Source organism: Pantherophis guttatus, chromosome 2 (genome assembly GCF_059756535.1).
Source record: "Pantherophis guttatus breed Tessera chromosome 2, ASM5975653v1, whole genome shotgun sequence".
Taxonomy (NCBI): Eukaryota; Metazoa; Chordata; class Lepidosauria; order Squamata; family Colubridae; genus Pantherophis; species Pantherophis guttatus.
In genome coordinates, this window is record NC_142064.1 from 169,226,192 (window position 1) to 169,246,108 (window position 19,917).

Genomic DNA, 19,917 nt, shown 5'->3' on the forward strand with positions numbered 1-19,917 from the left:
TAGTAAAGGTAAGTAGAACCCACCCCTGATAGTTTCTTCTTAAAATTGTTCATTAACCAACTTTGTGGTAGGGAGTTGCATAGCAGTCTATCACTGACACTTGATGTTTCTAACCATTTTTTGTTGCTGTGCAGGCATCAAAGAAGATGACCTCTCATTAGAAGGAGCCTATAGATGTATATCAATGTAGAGATCTATTGAAGGTTCCTTTGTGATGCTTTGTTGCCTAGAGGAATAGAAGCTATACCCATTCAAAGCAGCAGTTTCTGACTTCTAGGCATTTAGCATAGTTGTCTACTGATACAAGTTTCAAAAAAATGAACAAAGTATATTACTTGGCTACACATAACAAGAATTCTTACAAAAGGATTTGTAAAGATTGTATTCTCTATATATCTAAAACAACAAAAAAACCTACTGAAAAATTTACTTGTGTTTTCACTCTTCACAAAGAGTAATTTGGAAAATGTGATTCTATTACTTTTTTTTAAAAAAAAACACACATTTTATAAAGAAGAGAACATGGCTGCCCTTTTGTGGTTCCATGGTGTAATGGTTAGCACTCTGGACTCTGAATCCAGCGATCCGAGTTCAAATCTCGGTGGAACCTATCATCTAAATCTTTTTCATAAATGACTTAGATGGGGGAATAGAAGGGGAACTTACCAAATTTGCAAGCTGGCAGGAATAGCTAACACCCTAGAAGATAGGCTTGAAAACTATCTAACAAAATGAAATTTAATGTAGAGAAAAGTAAAATCCTACACTTAGGTAAGAAAAACCAAAAGTACACATACAAACTGGGTGAAACCAGACTTAATAGCAGTGACTGTGAGAAGGATCTTGGAGTCTTAGTGGACAACCAGCTAAATATAAGCGAGCAATGCGCAGCAGCAGCCAAAAAACGCCAATGCAATCCTAAATTGTATTACAGAGGGATACAATCAAGATCAAGTGAGGTACTAATACCACTCTATAAAGCCTTAGTAAGACCACACCTAGAGTACTGCATCCAGTTTTGGTCACCACACTATAAAAAAATGTTGAGACTCTAGAAAAAGTGCAGAGGAGAGCAACCAGAATGATTAGGGGACTGGAGACTAAAACATATGAAGAACGGTTACAGGAACTGGGCATGGTCAGTCTAGTGAAGAGAAGGACCAGGGGAGATATGATAGCAGTGTTCCAATATTTGAGGGGCTGCCACGGAAAGGATGGGGTCAAGCTGTTTTTCCAAAGCACCTGAAGGCCAGACAAGGAATAATGGATGGAAACTGACCAAGGAGAGATTTAAACTGGAAATAAGGAGAAATTTTCTGACAGTGAGAACAATCAATTAATGGAACAGCTTGTCTTCAGACGTTGTGGGAGCTTCATCACTGGAGGCTTTCAAGAAGGGATTGGACTGCCATTTGTCAAAAATGGTGTAGGGTCTCCTGCTTGAGCGGGTATGTGTGTGTGGACTAGATGACCTATAAGGTCCCTTCCAACTCTTTTAATCTGTTAATTGTATTTAGGGAATTCGGAATCCTTATGGAATGCACATTTTCTCAAGAACAAGAGTGGTAGTGCCACATTTCTCCCCAAGAGGGCAGACATTCATTACATTTTAGCTTGCTACTAAGAAATCAAATGACCATTACTAGGCTGCTATCATTAAAAAAAAAAAAAAAGTGTATATGTGTGTTGTATGTGAAAACCATTCCAAAGAATTTTTGAAGTTCAACAAAATGTGAAGTGAATAAAAGCTTGTCCTGAGGAAATTCATTTCTGAATCAAAATGGTGTCAGTAATGATGGCTTGGTTTCTGATAAATTTGCACTGATAAGAGTTTCTCAGTGATATTCCAAAAAAAAAACTTTCCCATGCCAGAGGAGAACTCTGTATCTTTCAGGGCAGAGCTCAGACTCTGAAGAATAATTACTAAAATTTCAGGAATAAAAATCAAGCAACAAATTCTAATATATTGAGTGTTATGCATCTCAAATACATTTTGAATACCATAAGGACTGCAAGATTCACAAACTGGCATGATAACATTGCCAGAAAGGTGTATGCTTCTGAGTATGTAGCATTCAGAGATACGAGCAGGCTTTCGTTTACAGGACATAGGTGAGTTTAGGAAGACTTGGAGGTGCTAAAGAATTTAGATAACCTGCTCACTTTCATTCTCGTCTTACTCTACTTTTCTGTTGAGCCATACTTCTGAATCTTAATTGCCTGATTTCTTCTCATCTTGATCTTCCCACATGGCCTAAAAAAAAAAAGAAGCTCTGAATCCTAGTTTCAGACATATATGCTGTTCTACTTGGAGTCCTGTGAGTTGGATGATTTCTCCCACACCAAATCTTTTTAATAGGAACAAGCTGCTAAAACCTGCCCAGGGAGGGTGACTGGTTTTAATACTTTTGTCAACCTTTTCTGAAATGATTTGTGAACATGCAACAGTTCCAGTGATGGAATTCAAATTTGTTTACTACCGGTTCTGTTGATACTTGGTGGGCGTGGCAGGGGATGGATACTGCAAAATCTCCATTCCCACCGCACTCCAGGGGACGGATATTGCAAAATCTCCATTCCCATCCCACTCTGGGGCCAGCCAGAGGTGGTATTTGCCAGTTCTCTGAACTACTCAAATTTTCCACTACCCGTTCTCCAGAACCTGTCAGAACCTGCTGAATAGCACCCCTGAACAGTTCCCTTTCCCTCAGTTCTTTCGTTCCACTTCTCCTGGAAAAGGGAGAAAAGATAAAGCTGATCACTAGGTGCCCTTGTGGTTATCTCAGGAAGTGCAGAATCTTTCACAAAACTTGCAAAACTCCTAATCTACACCAATTGAGAAGACTGTCAATATGGTCTTCACATGAGTCAGTATATTCCTAGCGTCCTACAAACACTATCAGTGCCTTTTAGGAAGCAAGAAATTCAGCTAATCCAGTCAGGAAAATGCTTAAAGTTAAGATGGGGCTTGCCGATGTAGGCTTGTTATCCATCTACAAGCACAAGCTCCCCATACAACAGCTGTATTAATAGTGTCTGTAAGTCTGTGGTAGTCTTGCATCAAGAGTTTCAAAATATCTAAAATCACCTTGAATTTGAAAATTAAAAGAATGCCCTTAAAATTAACAGAGTAGCTTTACAGAATGCAGAGATATATGCAGGTAGGGATTCTATGAATGCTAACCAAGCTACACCATTCTCTGGTTAATGGGTATCCTAAATTGGGATTAAAGGGCTTGGTAGCCCTTTAAATACTCAAATACTGAGGGCGTCTTCTCATAATGTGGAAGACAAATAATGAGTTTGTTAATGGAGGTTTGAGGCACTGGCATTCACAGAATTTTGGATTCAAAATCAGACCACTTCTGCTAAAATTCAAAGTGGGTTATTTCTTTGTACATGAATGTTTTTATAGCATCTTCAATCAATAATGATGAAGTCCATCTGTCCTCAGTATTAAGCACAATGGTGGTTGAATGGATCTAGAAAATGTAAGCCACAAATAAGGATGCCTAGCTGGTCTGATTGGTTTGATTTTGGATATTTGATGGGAATGTAGACAATTATGATTTGTTTTGTAAAATATTATGAAATAAAACTGTGACTTAATGGGAGTATGCAAATCTGTTTATACAGTCCATCAATAAAACTAGAAGTTGCACCAAATAAATCTTCTATACCAATCCACATCCATTAGGATTGGCTTAGTCTTGGTTTACTAAATGAAGCACAAATTCATTCGTTTCCAACATCTATTAATTAAAACTAAGCAAACCCCAACATAGCCTATAGCACATTGTGTGAAGAAGGTCATTAGTTTGTCAAAAGGCTAATTGAGAACAATTGATTGAGATGCAATATAAGCCAAAGCACTTGAGTTATTCTGGCTTTTATTTTGTTGCTTCTTAGTCCACACAGCTGGTATAAAATCAGAAAAGCAAAGAGAAATAATTGCATAATAAAGCCTGGAGTTTTAGGATTAGACGGCATTGCCTTTACTGCTCTGGTCACCTGTACAGTTCATTCCCAGACATCTCTGGAAGCACAGAAAAAGGTTACAGAGGCAGCTTTTTTGGGGGGAGAGGCAGTAGATTCTGTAAGCTCTACAGGTTGCTTACTTCCCTTCTGCCCATGAAGGGAACAAGAAAAAAAAAATCCTTGGTTATAAGTGCTTTATTAAAAAAATAGTAATAATAATAATGGATAGCGACTTTCCTACATACAAAAGCAGTTATAGGTTGTATATATTACACAGAATTATTTATCATTCCTATTCCTTGGCTTTTCTCAAAATGGTTACCGCAATTTCCAGTGAGCAACGGTTAAATGGCTTAGCGATATAAGGAATGGTAAATAGATAGCACCATTTCACGTATTTGGTATTTGATTTCAGAGGATCTTGGGAAAGGGACGAGGGTGAACCATAGAGCTTAGAAAGCGTCATTCAACTTTTTCACTTTTGCTTATTCTCCAGGAAACAGAGGAAAGTCTTTTCTGAAGATCAGGTGGCATAGCTGAAGGAGAACCACTAAGCTAGTTAAAAATCTCAGAGGTTTTTATTTGAGATCATCATCCCGCCCATAGTGTCCCTTTCAACTAACTCAGCTTCCGTGCTAGCCTTGGCTGATCTAAGATATGCAAACATTTCCTTTCTTCCCAAGACTGAGGCCTAATTCAGGTTCTTTGCATCACCTCTGTCCTACAAGGAACTCGGGTGATCATACCAGGTGGCTTTAGGTGGTGATAACAGTGGCAAAGAGCTTTGGGTTGCATCACTGAGGCAATGTACCTCATTCAATCCTCCACAACTTGGTTATCATCCCAAGCAGTTGAGAAGCTGGGCTCGCCCACCCTTAACACACCATCTGCTTTCAGGTAGAAGTTCCTCCCCTTTCTGTATAGCATTTGGTCTCCATCATTTGGTTAAAAGGGCCATAATGCAGACATGGGCTAAGGCAGGTGCCAGGGTACCAGACCATACTTAGCTGGAGGGGCCAGATGGAGGGTTCTCAAACTGGGCTTGGCTTGAGGTTGACAGTGGAAAGCTTTGGAGGAGGGATCCGCTTGCTTCCACAGCATAAAGATAGGGAGAAAAAAGCGGCATTCTCATTACATTGTTAGGAGTTAAGAGTTCTTAGGCACTTTTTTAGGCTTTAGACATGGTGGCAGGTCAACAAACAAAAGCAAACAGTACTCTGTACATATATGTAAAAAGTGTTATAAATAGGCTTTTTAAACCATAGATACTATATACATCTCCAATGAATACAGTAATCCTTCTTTCAGCTCTCTTTCTTCCTTTTTTTCCCCTTAATATCTTTGTGGGTTTTGAAGGGGCAAGGGAGTGGATGGGGTTGGTGGTTTGGGGGGGGGGGAGGGAGAAAGTGTTTGGTTTTTCATTTTCTATTTTGCCAACACCTCTTGTCCTGAGGGCTCTAAGTCTCAGTGACCTCCCTTGACATTTCACTCGCGTTTCCTCAAGATGACATAGATCACCCCGCTAAGGATAGCCAGCGGGAAAGCCACCCAGGACAGAATGTAGGCAAAGCCAAAGGAGACGTTGTCTGTGGAGGGATGCCACTCTGTGTGCCTCACGGTGAAGATGGCCGCAGCACTCATCACGCACAGGCCTAATGCAGAAGAGAGAAAGAGAGAGAGATAACATGAGCAACCAACCAAGTCCATGATTAAGAGACCGAAGAACAAGAAAGAAGATGCTTTGGTTTAAGAAACTTCCTCTTTCCCTCAATTCCAACCCTTTGACTTCAAGAAATGGTAGGAAGTTGGCAGCCATGTTTAAGGCATCATTATCTTTTGCCCTCTTTTCAAAACATCCAAATTTTCTTTAGGGTCAACCCAATTGTCCCAGCAGTTACCGATGACCTAGTGCTGTAATGTAGAGGATACTCTGTACTGTTCAGTTGAAAAAAAAACCAACTCTTCATTTGTTCAGCAGATAGATAGGTGCTCTTTTTAAGTTGAGGTTGTTACCTTTAAGTAGGGACTCCAATCTGGTTGGAGCTCTGCTCTGCAAACCCCAGCGCAGTAGTTAATCCTACCTTATCATAACCAGTAAAGCCAAGCCTGACTTTTCTATTTTTCCATCCTGCTGCCTCCAGTATCTAAGCTCCTGAGATCAACATTTAAGCTGCTCAAATCGGGCCCCTGTGTAGTAATGTCACTAAGGTCAGCTTTTTTGTACTGCCAGCTCAGCAACACCAGCTCGATGGGCTTTTCACCCCTTTTGCTTTTTCTGAAAGCCCAGCATCAGAGTTTGCCAGGACTACACAATGCCCCTTCTATTCATGGTCCAGAACAAGGCTTTTCCGTTGATCTCTGCAATTCCACAACCTGCTCTCTGGGCCACCAGTTATTTCTGTTCCTACAATGTGCCTCAGGACCACCTACACCTCAACGCAGTCATATTTGAGCCCTTCTTTCCCTCTACACTGTCCCCTTTGTTTGCAGAAAATGCATGAGTAGGAAGGTGTTGAATTCATGAACTGCTGATGTAGCTCCCATTCTCTGGGCCAGCAAGTGGACACCCACAAACAGAGCCCACATTCTGCAAGCAAAACCTATTGTCTCTCTGCTTGGGTGGAATGGAATAAAGCAGAGCAATGGCCATTTTATAAATAATCTACAGTCTTTAGAGAAGAGAGGCAGAGATTGTCTGTGGAAAGGGCAGCAGAAAAAGGATGTGTAACTTTAAGCAGAAATACTCAACTTCAGTTTTGGCCTGGGTTGAGGGGGGTGGGGAAAGGTGTTTCACTGGGCAGGTGGGTGTCATATACTTTCTTGCTTGCAAAAGGTAGCACTTGGGATTATTTTCCTGCAGTAGTTCTAGGAGTATATGCAACGCAAAGGCTGCGGGCCTCTATTCCAGATCCATAGCTGTACTGAAATTCACCTCTCATATTTCTCTAACTATTGCTGCAAAACTGGAAGCACATATTGACAGATTACTTCCATTTTATCAGCATGCTAGTCAGTCATCTTTCCACTGGCATTCTGTCCCCTTGCTCTTTCAACTGGGGCCCTTCTTATATCACAAATTAGCTTCTCCCATTCTGAATATCCTTGTATGGAAGCAATCAAATAAGGATTCTGGAGCTGTGAATATCTTTGTGCATAAGTTATGAGGCATAGATTTGAGCTGGGGAACACTCAAATAAAAGTCAAGGGAATTTTTAAAATTTGGTTTTTGGTCTAAGACTTTCATCTTACTGGTTGCAAAGTTAAGAAGAGGGATTTCTTTCATCACATTTCTGCCAAGTTCTCCTACCTGGATTATTAAATTGCTAATGGAAAAAATGAATGTTTAAAAAGAACAGAATTAATATTACTTACAATGTCAGGTGATCAAAACTCATAATTTAATACGGGAAGTCCCCAGTTAAGAACCAGCTCTGTTTCTAACTCTTTCACTCAAATATGTGTAAGTCATAAGTCATACTTACAAATGGGCTGCCTTTTATTAAAATGGTGGACAATGTTGTCCTTCCTTCATCTGACAAATCGCTGAAGCCACACAATGCTTTCAGGAACCATTGGACATTGCTGAAAATAGGCTGTATATTAAAAACTCAAAACTTCAGCAGTTTGTTGGCTTGAGGAAGGAGAATACCATCTGCCATAATAATATGCAGCCTGTTCATATCTAGAGGTTGTCCTTACATTAGACAATATTAACTCAGGAACTACCTGTGTTTGGATTCCAAAAGGGGAGGGCCATTGGGCTATGGTGGCTGGAGTTCCTTGTGGGTGTTTGACACATTTGTGTTGTTGTCTGGCTCTGCCATTTTGTTACTACTATATGCTCTTCCTTGCTCCCTTTTACTATATTTTGTTTTATTTTTTTTATTCCATGAGCTGCTTAGAGATGGAATTGGGTGGTCTCAAAGTCAAATAAAATTAAAAATATCATGCTCATAATTTGAGACTGTTATCTCAGTCACATAACCCCTTACCAAAGTCAAAGAAGCTATTGTCTCCTGATGCTTAATAGCATCAAGGCTTTTTTTGCATAAAGGTCACTTAATTTCACACATAGTAATTACAGAAGCAAATGTTCTAAAAAGTCAGGTGCTTAGTTCTGATCTTATTTCCATCCCCATTCTTCCACCAGATAGCTTATACATGCATATGTGCTCTTCAGATTATCTGAATCCACTTTGTTTCTTCTGGGAAAACACTGTATATGGAGCAAAATCAGACGACTCTCTCTCAACATTCTGTTCCTTTCGGCACAGGGGTTGAATTACACAGCAACCACATCACTCCCAATCAACCACTGTACCATTGCTCTTCCTAGGCTGAGTCATAGAACAAAAGGTTGCTTTGGGGCAGAAGCTTTTCCAAATAAAATAGTAGATGGCTTGAAACCAGTGCTGCCTCACTGACTCCACCCATAGATGCTTTTCAGATATTCCACCCAAGAGAAACTGAGTTTCATTCCCTCACATTAATCCTGTCTATGAAATTGCAAATAGGAAAAATATGGGTGAGGGCCAGTCTTAATCCTACTACAAAGAAACATGAACATTCTACACTGCTCAAAAAAATAAAGGGAACACAAGCAGAAGACATCCGAGATCTGAATGAATGAAATAGCCTTATTAAATACTTCGTTCGTTACATACAGTAGTTTTGTGTTCCCTTTAGTTGTTTGAGCAGTGTATAAACTATTGTATGTAAAGAACAAAGTATTTAATAAGGCTATTTCATTCATTCAGATCTCGGATGTCTTCTGCTTGTGTTCCCTTTATTTTTTTGAGCAATATATAATTCCAGCAATGATTGCAAGGTATGGATAGAATGGTCACAACTGAACCATCATCTCCCTACCATCTGAGGAATGCTACAAAGAAGCATCACCAGGAATTTTGAAAAACCATACATTTCCTACCCTCCTTTTTTTGGGTGGGGTGGGAGGAAGTAAATTTATCTAAGCCAAGGCAGCTCCCATTCTGGAGAAATAAATAAACAGACAAACAAACAAACAAACAAACTAATCTTTTTAAGGACAGAAACATGGAATGTTCAACCGTAGCTAGATTGGAGCACAAGGAGATGAAGATAGTCAACACAGAACTTGGCTTGTGACACAAAGTGTACCGAGCAGCACATAACACTCTCAGCCAGATCCTATCATAAGCAAACTCATTGGCTGAATTGGCAACTTATGCTTGATAGTACTTCAAGGCTGAAAAATGGAATATAATAGCTGGGAAGTCTGCCCTGAAAAAAAGCCAATGTATGGGAGACGCAGCCCAATGTATGTGTAAGGCATCAGAGTAGGGAAAACAACCATATAATATTCAACTCATTTTAATACAACAGATTTAATTACTGGCCCAGAATATTGCAGGAAGGTACATTGGATAAATGTTGTTCCTTCTACTATGTAAGCAGGGAGACTTTATTCAGTTTACATGTTCTCCTAAACAGATAGTTATCAGTCTAGTCCAATTCAATTTTTCTTCCCTAGATCTATATTTATGTCTTAATACTGTATGATGAAACATCTTCAAAGGAAATTAAACTGCATTTTTTGGGAGGGACAGCGTAATGGTTCTTGGTATTAAAAGACAAGGAAAGAAATAGCTATTTCAAGATTTCATTTTTTTTCCTTAAAATTTAGCTTTGGCTGGCAATTTATTTCTATTTTTAATTGGCCAGTAAATATACTGTATATAAATTCCATAGCTGAACATTGTTCAGCTTGTTGGTTTGATTCCTATTTTAAATAGTTCTCAAATTAATTCATTTGAATGTCCATTTCAATAGAGACACTAGAATTTTCTTATTGGGTTTTATGCAAGATGTTTTGGCAAGGGTGCAAACAGAGGCAGGAGGAATAAAAATCTGTAAGATACTGGTAACTCCAAGCACATGTTTAGTTTCATGGATTTAAAAACTCTCTGAAAATCTATTACTATAAGATACCGAGATGGGATGACCCACTTACAATGGAGCAAAAACTACTGTTTTCTTTCACAATACAAAATACTGAAAAAGATGATACAAGAAAAACTTGCATCTTGTTCTTATTGTTGTTATCATCCCAAATGAATTCACTGCAGGATTATTTCTTCAGTGAAAATTATAGATTTAAATTTATCACACTAGTCCAGTATACATTGGTTAACAGGTGTTTAGGTCCAGTCTAACCGCCATATATCAGCACCAAAATATTCAAATAGAAATGCTAAAGGAGAATATTAACTATTGAATCTCCAGGTCTATTATCCATATCCAATTAGCAACTGAAGTTGAAATCTTATATTTTTATGTGGAAGAAAAATCCTCTTGAATTAAGAGCACATTTCAAAGTGGATACACAAGGGTGTTTTGTTAGCAAGCTACTGAAATTGGCTCAAGATGATGCATTCACGTAATGCAACCTATTTGGAGAACACCAAGTTGTAAGAGGCTGCAAGAGACTCCTGCTTGAATGGAGTCATCCTGCTTTCTATTATCAGCCATGACTTTCTTCCCTTTGCAAGCATTCCAAAGCACACATTTTTGTCCCCTCTACTTACCAGCAAGGATCTGGAAAATACCAGTAAGGTAGAAACGTCCACCTTTAGTGAGTGTGAAGAGCTGGCAGAAGAACAGGAATAAAGACTTAACACTGAAGATGACAGAAAGTATCATCAAAGCTTGAACAGATTGCAGCCATTCTGGAAAGGAAAAGAAGAGAGAAGAGTCAGGACAATATTGTTCAGATTTTATTTCTACTGGGGTATACAATCAGGAAATTACAGCATTATTTCCAGCTCTTCTAGCTGTAGAATTCAACCAACATAAAAATAAATTAAGATTACCTGCTTTCTTCCAAATGTTTGGAATTTACTTTTAGACTTATTCCTTGGGTTTTGGGTTTTTGTTTTTGTGTGTGTGTTGTTTAGATAAGCACTGATCTGAAAATATATCATATTTTGTTTGCAAAACTATAGACATCTGATTACAAAGATAAGTGTTCGCAAAGATCAGGTATACAAGACATATTAAGAAGTGAGTACTTTTCAGTTCTAGTTGGAATGGACAGGAGAAATGGGGATTATTGTGTTGCAGTCGAATACCCCAGCAAGATTCTTGTTTGGGGAAGGTGGGATTAGGGGCATAAATCTCTCCATATGAAACAGACATATCAAGTCTTCCTAGGCATAGTTGCTGAAAGTGCTTGTAAATCCAGTCCTGAATGTACAGTGAGATCACTGGCATATTGATGTCACACCCTTATCGTTGCTATCAGCCAGCAGCAAGAGTTGTCTCTGCTAAGACATAGGCTATATCACTGATGAAATGCTAGGAAGAAGTACCGACCCAGACTATGGCAGCGGGAAAACAAGGGTATGCAAGAAAGCTGCAGAAGGCTATTATCAAGGCTGGGATGTCAACAGGTGACTAACATTGGAAACCACTAAATCAGTTATAATTAATACTCCTGTCCTCTTTTCGACCTTTACAGGAGGCATTGGACATTGCTGTCAAAAGGACAACAAATTTACATTATAAACTCACTCAAAGCACCCTGGTTATTTGAGTCAGAGGCTATTTGTGAGCCTCGTGGGTGGCTAAGTGGCCTTTCCAAACAAACACTATAAATGCCACAACTGTGCTGTTTTGATGCAGGAATATTTTTAAAAAGTCTTTATGTAAAGCAGGGTTTACTCCGACTGGTCTAAAAAGGGAGAATAGAATTAGCTCAACTCCATGGACCACTTCGACCTATTTAAAGCTATGTGGAAATTAGCAGTTCCTACAAAAGGATTTGGATTTGCACAACCTACTTTTTTGTGAATTCTTACTTGCCTTTATTTATATGATAAAATAAGACAAAGGGAAACATAACCAAAGGAATCAAATAAAGCAGTACAATAGCCTTTTTAGCTCTTACTATTATTAAGGCCAGAAAATGTTAAAAAGGACAAAACCATGATCTGGATTCATGCACATTCTCTGTAATAAACCCCATCAGGGACTTTCCATTTCTCTCCGCCCCCCCCCCTCCCCAAAATGAAGTAGAAAAAAGACCCTTTAAAAATAGGATGAACCTTCTCATAGGTAAGGAGCATATGACAGGCACATACTTATTTATTTCTACCTAGGATATCCAGAATTTCTTTGTTCTAGTCCAGGGTTCTTTGTCTAGTCCAGGGTTCTGTGTTCAAACTTGGCAACTTTAAAACGTGTGAACTTCACTTCCTAAAATTCCCCAGCCAGTCCACACATCTTAAAATTGCCAAGTTTAGAAAACATCGGACTAATCCCAATAGATTTCCATACCATATGCACATCAACTTTTTTGTTTGATTGCTTTTTAACAAGACAAGGATTTGTTACAATCTTTATCTAATGCTGTATCATTCAGTCAACCCACTGCAAATGTCATGCATTGTACTTGTGTCATGATGCACAAAGGATAAACTTAATACATGCAAAGATATAACATGTCATCATTTTGACACCATTCAGGTTTGTTACAGATGCCAGTACCAGTTGCACCTTGCTCCAGAAACTCAAATGTAGAAATCAACTTTCACAAGTACAACTGTTTATTTTCTGAACTAAAAGTAATTTAAAATCCCAATTTAAAATCTAGGTGTCCAGATTAGCCTGGAGTTCCAGAAATGTGGTGAGACGCCTGCACAGAACACTACAGCATCCAAGAACTACATATTACTATACATTCCAGCAAGGCTTGGTCAGCCTTTGTAAGCATTTATTCCACTTTAGCACTTTTCATATACCTTGATACCTCAATTTTATCCAATTCATAGGAAATCTACCTGTCTCAGCAGAGTCAAGTTAGGTATTTTCACATTTTTGACATGCGGATCCCAAAAGGTTCTCCATTATTGTTCTATAAAAAAAATCTATGCCTCTGACCCAGTCATGTATAATGCATTTTTCATACATAGTCATTCGCCCAAATAAACTGTATAAAATACATAATAGTGGACATATGCTTGACCAATATTACATCTGTGCCCTTTTGGCTGATTAAGGCTGACTGGGAGGGTCACCTCTTGGATGACCTCTGGTCAGAGTAGGATTGGAGTAGTTCATCCATCCTTGCTATTCTTGACTTGTCAGCAGCCTTGGATACCATCAATCATGGAATCTTGGTGATCCGATGGTTTGGAGTGAAGTATCAATATGTGAAAACCCAGCTTTATAGCTCCACCATGGGCTTGAACGATGCTGTGGATGTCCTGTCCAGGGGCCTGGATAGGATGCAATGGCTTTGGATCTTTAGGCATTCTGATGATAAGGTTTTTCTACCTCTGATCCTGAATGGGATGGCATTGTCCCAAATCGACAAGGTGCACAATTTGGGGGTCCTCCTGGATTCACGGCTTCTGCTAGAAGAGAAGGTGGCAGCCATGGCTAGGAGGGCCTTTGCATACTTCCAGGTTGTGCACCAGTTGCACCCATTCCTAGTCTGGGAGGCTTTGCTCACAATTATTCATGGCCTCCTGACCTCTTGGTCTGTATTACTGCAACACAGTCTACATTGGGCTGCCCTGAAAATTTTTGGAAGCTTCAATTAGTGCAAAATGCAGCTGCACTGGGTAGTAAATTTGACACATGTAAAACCACTACTGTGTGAGCTGCATTGCTTGCCAGAGTGTCCCTGGGTGCAATTCAGGGTTCTGGTTAAAGCTTCTGATGGCTTGGGACCAGATTACCTGAGAAACTGTCTTCTCCCAGTTTTTTACCATTTACAATTTGGTCCATCAGATTGGGCAAATTACAAATCCCTTCAGTTCAGAGATGTTAGCTGCAGGGACTAGGAGATAAGCCTTCTCTTCTAAACTCCCTCTGGAACTTCTCTTTTCAGAAATAAGAATGACTCTGACCCTGATAGCTTTTCATAAGTCCATGAAGACCTGGTTTTGGGGCCAGATCAAGTATTTTAAGGGTCCTGTTTATTTGGATATATCAACATGTATGGCAGTAGTCCTACTCAGCAACCATATATATTTATTCTGAACTGTTCTAATTGTTTTATTGTTCATTTTTATGATATATTTCACTCACCAGTTGAGATGGGTGGCTATAGAAATTAAATAAATAAAAAGTATTTATTATCCCTACAGCATAGCATTGTATAATATCTGACACAATGAGCTAGACTTATTTTACTGGCATTAATACATTGGCACGTAGTTCATTAATTATTGTGGTTATAAATGGCTAACATATTCTAACCATGGTTATACCTGAATAGAATTCTTGTTATCTAAAAATGGCTATCTTTAATTATTTGTAAAAAAATCTTTGTATGTCCAGTTATCTCCACAACCTCTTTTTTTAAAGGGCTGCCCAATCTTCTTGTGCTCTTCAATCAAAGCTTTGTTTACAGGCTAAAAATAAACATTTTTTACCCGGTGTTCTATATTCTCATTTGACATCTAGAAATATTAAAATGAAAAGCAAAGAGACATCCATATTGTAGATCAGTGTTGAATAAGAATAAATCTTTTGTTAGTGATGCTCTTCCCCTTATTTCCAAAACCCACCAACATTCCTATCCTATCATGTTCGACAGACTATAGTAATTAGTTAACAAAACTAATTTTCTGGAAAGTTGGTCCATACAGACACAGAGGATCATGATGATCAAAATTAGAGAGATGATATTGCTTAAGAATTTCAGCTCAATCTCATACTTTTTTTTTTTTAGAAGTAAAGACCAGCTGTGTTTCTGGTGTCCAGATTAAATCTCAATTCCCACACATACAGTATATCTCATGACTCAAGATACTTCAGCGGGATGTCCATCAGAGTATCCTGCCTATTAGAGTTTATGTTGAAACCAATGAAAGCAAATTCCAAACGTGACTAAAGGGCAAACTATGAAGATAAAGAATGTTCTAAGCAGCTTTCATATAAGGAATTTGGAAGTAGTGTTTTTCCTGTTCCATGTCCAGTTTCTCTTCTTGCGCAATAGGATCTCAAGTATCGCAATGGGTATCTCTTTTGGGAAAAATAAAATATTTGCTTTATGGGTAGTCCTTGATTAGAGGCTGATGTGGTATGAAAGTGTCTGTGAGAGGGAGATTTCTTGAGAAGATGAAAAAGTTCTGAAATGCAACACCAGGAGAAAGCTATGAAAAATGTTACATTTCATAGTATTAATTCATTAAAGAGCCTTTGTAGTACAGTGGTCTAAAGCACCCTGTTATTAAGACCAGCTGCCTGCAATTACTGCAGGTTCGAATCTCGCCAGGCTCAAGGTTGACTCAGCCTTCCATCTTTTCTAAGGTAGGTAAATTGAGGACCCAGTTGTGGGGGCAATAAGATGACTTTGTATAAATATACAAAAGGATGAAGGCTATTGCTTAGCACATTGTAAGCCACCCTGAGTCTCCGGAGAAGGGCAGCATATAAATCAAATAAAAAAAAATAGTGTGGGAATTATTTTTCCATTATATGATCCCACATAACCAGAGAGTTATGTATGGGTGGGAAGATTTTATGGGCTACACCTGCAACCAACACTTTTAGTTGCCTGCAGACTTATGTTAACTTGTCCGATCCTAGGACCGTAAATGAATCCCACAGGAGACAAACTAAGCAGAAAAGTTCTTGCTATTGATTTACATAAATACAAGAATTGTGCCTATTTTAAAGGAGAAACTAAATGGAATGCATTGAGAGAGGCATTCCACTGGATGCCAAACACTTGAAAGGGTTTAATATCTTCTTTTCTAAAATAACTCATTGCTGTTGTGGATAAATGAAAGTACACGGTGTACGTGTTACTTCAGGCCCTTCAACAAATGAGCTCCTAAGAATGTAACTCTTAGCCATTAAGAGTTGTTAAAATGTCACTGGAGTAATACATTAAAAAAAAACATTTTCTGTATCTGGTAATTTCCAGATATGTTGAATTCTCATAATTACCAACCAGTGTATGTTCTAAGCATTTGGCTATGGATTACAGAGGCTAAAGTCCATATTTGGAGAATGCTAATTTGCAAGCTGCTAATTCTAACAATTTGCTCTTTTCCCCCCACTTAAAAATGACAAGAATGGAGGGGAACATCTATATTAATGCATAGAATTAGCATGCAGTAAGTTATAATTTTATTTCTTAACAACTATACAATAAAGAAGGGAAACAACTGAAACGTCTCAAAACTCTAGCTGGCATGGAAATGAACATTGACCAAACTCAACACAAGACTCAGTTTAATGTAGCATTATATAAGGAAATTGCATCTACAATAATAAGCACTAACAATTCCACCAATTTTATTGAACAACTAGTGTAACATCACTTGAAACATACGCTTGAAATGAATTACTCATCTAATTCAACACTGAGCATGTGTCAGGCTTATGGGTCCTTGTTTTGTTTAGATCCCAGAGGCCTATTTGAAACACACAAAACCAACGGCTGAAGAGAAAGTCAGAGTAACTCATAAGCATTGCCAAATTATTGCCTATTATTGTGCCATCTGCCCATGCAATAAAAGAACTACAGATCAGAGGTTGTAAAACTAACACTGTACATACTGCAGAACTGCACAAAAACTTAGAAAAAGGTGTCTGGTTTGTACAGAATGTTAAGCTTAGCATTTTTATACTACTGGGAATCAATAATCAGGAACTCTTAAGAGATGCATTGCATACCACAGACGGATTGATTAATACACACCTAATTTTGACCCGCCCGGATCTATTTATTTTGTATTTTATGCATGTAAACTCTTGACTTCAATATTACTTTTGCCAGTCCCCATTCCTTTAAAAATGGTTTGAAGGTGCTCTACAACCGTTTTCTTTTCTCTTGCCTTAGAACCCTGAAAATCAGGGTTAAAAATTAAAAATCACTCTGATGTGTAGTAACAAAAAAATATAACTAAAATCATTCTTCATAAAAAAGTAAAGAACAGTGCTTGCACTTTCTCATCTTCATCTGTAGTTTAAGATATGTTCTTTGATTGCTCGTGTGCAGAAAGATCCCAGAGGGGTCCAATGAAGTAGCTGAAAAGATGTCAAGCCATCTTTTCCCTTGGAAGGCCTTTAAGCGAGGAATTGAGTTAAGATAAGAATACTTGCAAACATGAAAATAAACTTGTCTACTAATTCTACAGAGCTGAAGAATTAAAAAAAGAAAAAAAATCAGCTGTAGTAATTATAGCAGTGTGACAAACCATGACAAAATAAAGGAAACTTTTCTACCAATCTGGAATGGGAGAAGACAGAACATCTGCATAAAAGAACTATATCAAAAGACACACTGATAAGATCAAACAAAATGTAGTTGAAATATTTAAATATTCACGTTAATGGCAATTTTTACAGTCTTTCTTTCTAGTTACTTGTTTCCAGTTGAAAATAATTTTGCTAAATTATTCAGAATGAGTTGAGATGGCACAGTTTGACTAGGACTATTTCTTAATTGTAAATCGAAATGTGTATTTAAGGCTACAGTCCTCCCCCCCCTCATTTATGAAATATCCTTATTATTAATTTGCAGTCTGTCAGGTCTTCCAAACTGAAAATAAGAAAAAAAAAATGGTGTTTTTCTCAAATTACTGTCAATTTAGAGAAATCCCACTAAAGAAAGAGTTTTCGATCATCAGATTCACCTGTATTGGATCACAGAAGTTCAGCAGTATTTCCTACAAAGGCTGACCATGTGCCAATGGAGAATCTATAAAGCAGGACAGCCTCTTGTTTGCATGGCATGATGACTGGCATCTGAAAACAGACTGTTCGCTTTTCACTGAATTTATCTGTAACTTTTTTTAAACTTATGAAACATCAATTTTTAAAAATTCCAGAACAGAATTGTACACTGTCTTTTCCAGGTGTGTATCACACCCCTTACTTCTCTAAAGGCACCATAGAAATGATCTACATCTTTTTTTCCCCCTTGTGATTGCCTAAAGCATGTGACTTTTTATAGCATACACACTTATCAATCTATCCACCATAAATCTCAATCTTCCTTCCTGATCAATCACAATATAAAGATTTCTCTGAATTTGCATATTTTGTAGGCCATTTTAAAGTCTCTTTTCCACTTCTAATGTACACAATTAAAGTAAAATAGAAAAATTATCAAAATATGAGAAAGAAAATTACAGGAAACTGAAAATATCTAATATGGAGAAATAATTAGAGATTTGTCAAGCGATAGCAGGAGGCTGACCTTGTCTGGACTCCCAAGCAAAGCAAGGCTAGGTTTGGTTTTGACTTGAATGAGAATTTCAGGGCTGTAGACTAGAGTGGGAAGTGGGGGGGGACATCCTGAAAAGGAGGCAATGGGCAAACCACATTTATGCTGCTGCCAAAAGTCAATGCACATTCACATAAGTCACTAGGACTTAAGCCTAATTCATGGGTTCATTACTTACTTTCTATATTAAGAGGGAAGGGAGGAGACAGAGAAAACAGATCAGTTCATACATGATATTTATACCATCTTCTTCAGCTTCCAAAAACACATAATATGGCCTTCCGCATATCTTATACACCAACCCAAAATCATCAGATAAAAGGTCAGACAAACCAACATGTACAACCTACAGTCTGTGAAAAGCATTCCACCTCCCACCTTCCTGCTGAATTTCTCAGGTTTTTTAGTATTTTTGCTTCCAAACAGATTAAGGGGAGAGGGTGGTGGAATCCAGTACTTTGTAAAGGTTATGACAGGACTGACTTAAACTCCACTGGAACTTGAACCAAGCACTTCATGTAGAAAGCTTGAAAATATGAAGAGTTGAAACAGTTTGGTATGAAGAAATAAGACGAAATACCCACCAGCTGTGTGAGAAATGGGTCAATTACAGAAAGCGCTTGGTTATAGGTATTGCGACTCAAGGTGGTGAAATAGTTTCCTGAATCGAAAGGGGAAATTCCTTTCCTGTATTGTATGTTTAAATGAAATAAATGAAACAGGTGCCAAACTTAACAATATTATATTCTCGATAAACTAGCATGCCTTACTATTCTCTACTTGTGCAAAATAGTCTAGTGCCACAGAGGTGAATGAGAACGGATGCTGAACAATGTAAATATGGAACTTTCCTGTTTAGATCCACATTTCCAGCATAAGGGCTTTTGTTCCTTTGTTGTTTTACGAGTTAAAGAAACAAAAACAGGATTCTTTCTCAACACTTATGCAATGAAACAGAAGTGCTATCTTCTTGTTCCATTTATCACCATGGAGTAACAGGCTCTAAATTGTCACCCATGTTGAAGACATTACTTGCTGGAAAGTACAAAGCCATTTTTTTCACAAGAGAGGGAGGAAAAAAAAATGGCAAAGAATGCAGTTTGATGTTTTTCCTTGTCAACTATGCTACAGTGTATGCCTATGAATGCAAATAATCGTAGCTTACAAAATTCAATAGGAGAGATACTGCTGCCACACATCTACATGGTCCACTTGCTTAATCAATTTTCTGCTAACAGCCTTTCCAAATGAGGTGCTTCCTAACATCTTGCTCCCATCCTCCTCTGTCCTCATGATTTGCAAACAATAGGGTCCACTTTGTGAGGGTGTTATATTTAGAAATGCTACCTCCCTAGAAATGACAAATATTCCAAGAAAAAGGGGATCTGGAGGAGAAGCTTGGCATTTTGACATCTTCCTCAAAGGTTTCTCTAACCGTTCCTTAAGAAACTGCAAAATCACTCACTGAAGTCTTGTGGTTGCAATAGTCCTTTTTAAAGATTATATTATTGTATTTATTTGTTGTATACTTTTAAGAAGGAATACAAAACATACAAGCAACCAATCAATGCCAATAACTGCAATATTTTATAACCCTGGCAATTTTATTTTATTATTTTTGTTCCTGGCCTGCAGAATGTAAGCAAACAAATTTTTTGTGACATGTACCTCCCAAAATGGGGGAAAATTCTGCTCGGTTTTTGTTTGGA

At 38.1% G+C, this 19,917-nt stretch overlaps 1 protein-coding gene and 1 non-coding gene across 3 annotated transcripts in view; one reads left to right on the forward strand and one right to left on the reverse strand.

Annotated features, from left to right (window-relative positions):
- Positions 1 to 538: 538 nt before the first annotated feature.
- TRNAQ-CUG (transfer RNA glutamine (anticodon CUG)) lies at positions 539 to 610 on the forward strand. Its single transcript has one exon. It is a non-coding gene; the product is annotated as a tRNA-Gln (tRNA).
- Positions 611 to 3,873: 3,263 nt separating this feature from the next.
- Positions 3,874 to 19,917, reverse strand: part of PMP22 (peripheral myelin protein 22) — a 30,970-nt gene continuing 14,926 nt past the window's right edge. For both annotated transcript variants that reach the window (XM_034408330.3, XM_034408336.3), the window contains exons 4-5: positions 10,545 to 10,685; positions 3,874 to 5,630 (exon numbers count right to left, since the gene is read on the reverse strand). In XM_034408330.3, the coding sequence (XP_034264221.1) occupies positions 5,464 to 5,630; positions 10,545 to 10,685 (308 nt within the window). In that variant the 3' untranslated portion in view covers positions 3,874 to 5,463. The remainder of the gene's footprint in view (positions 5,631 to 10,544; positions 10,686 to 19,917) is intronic.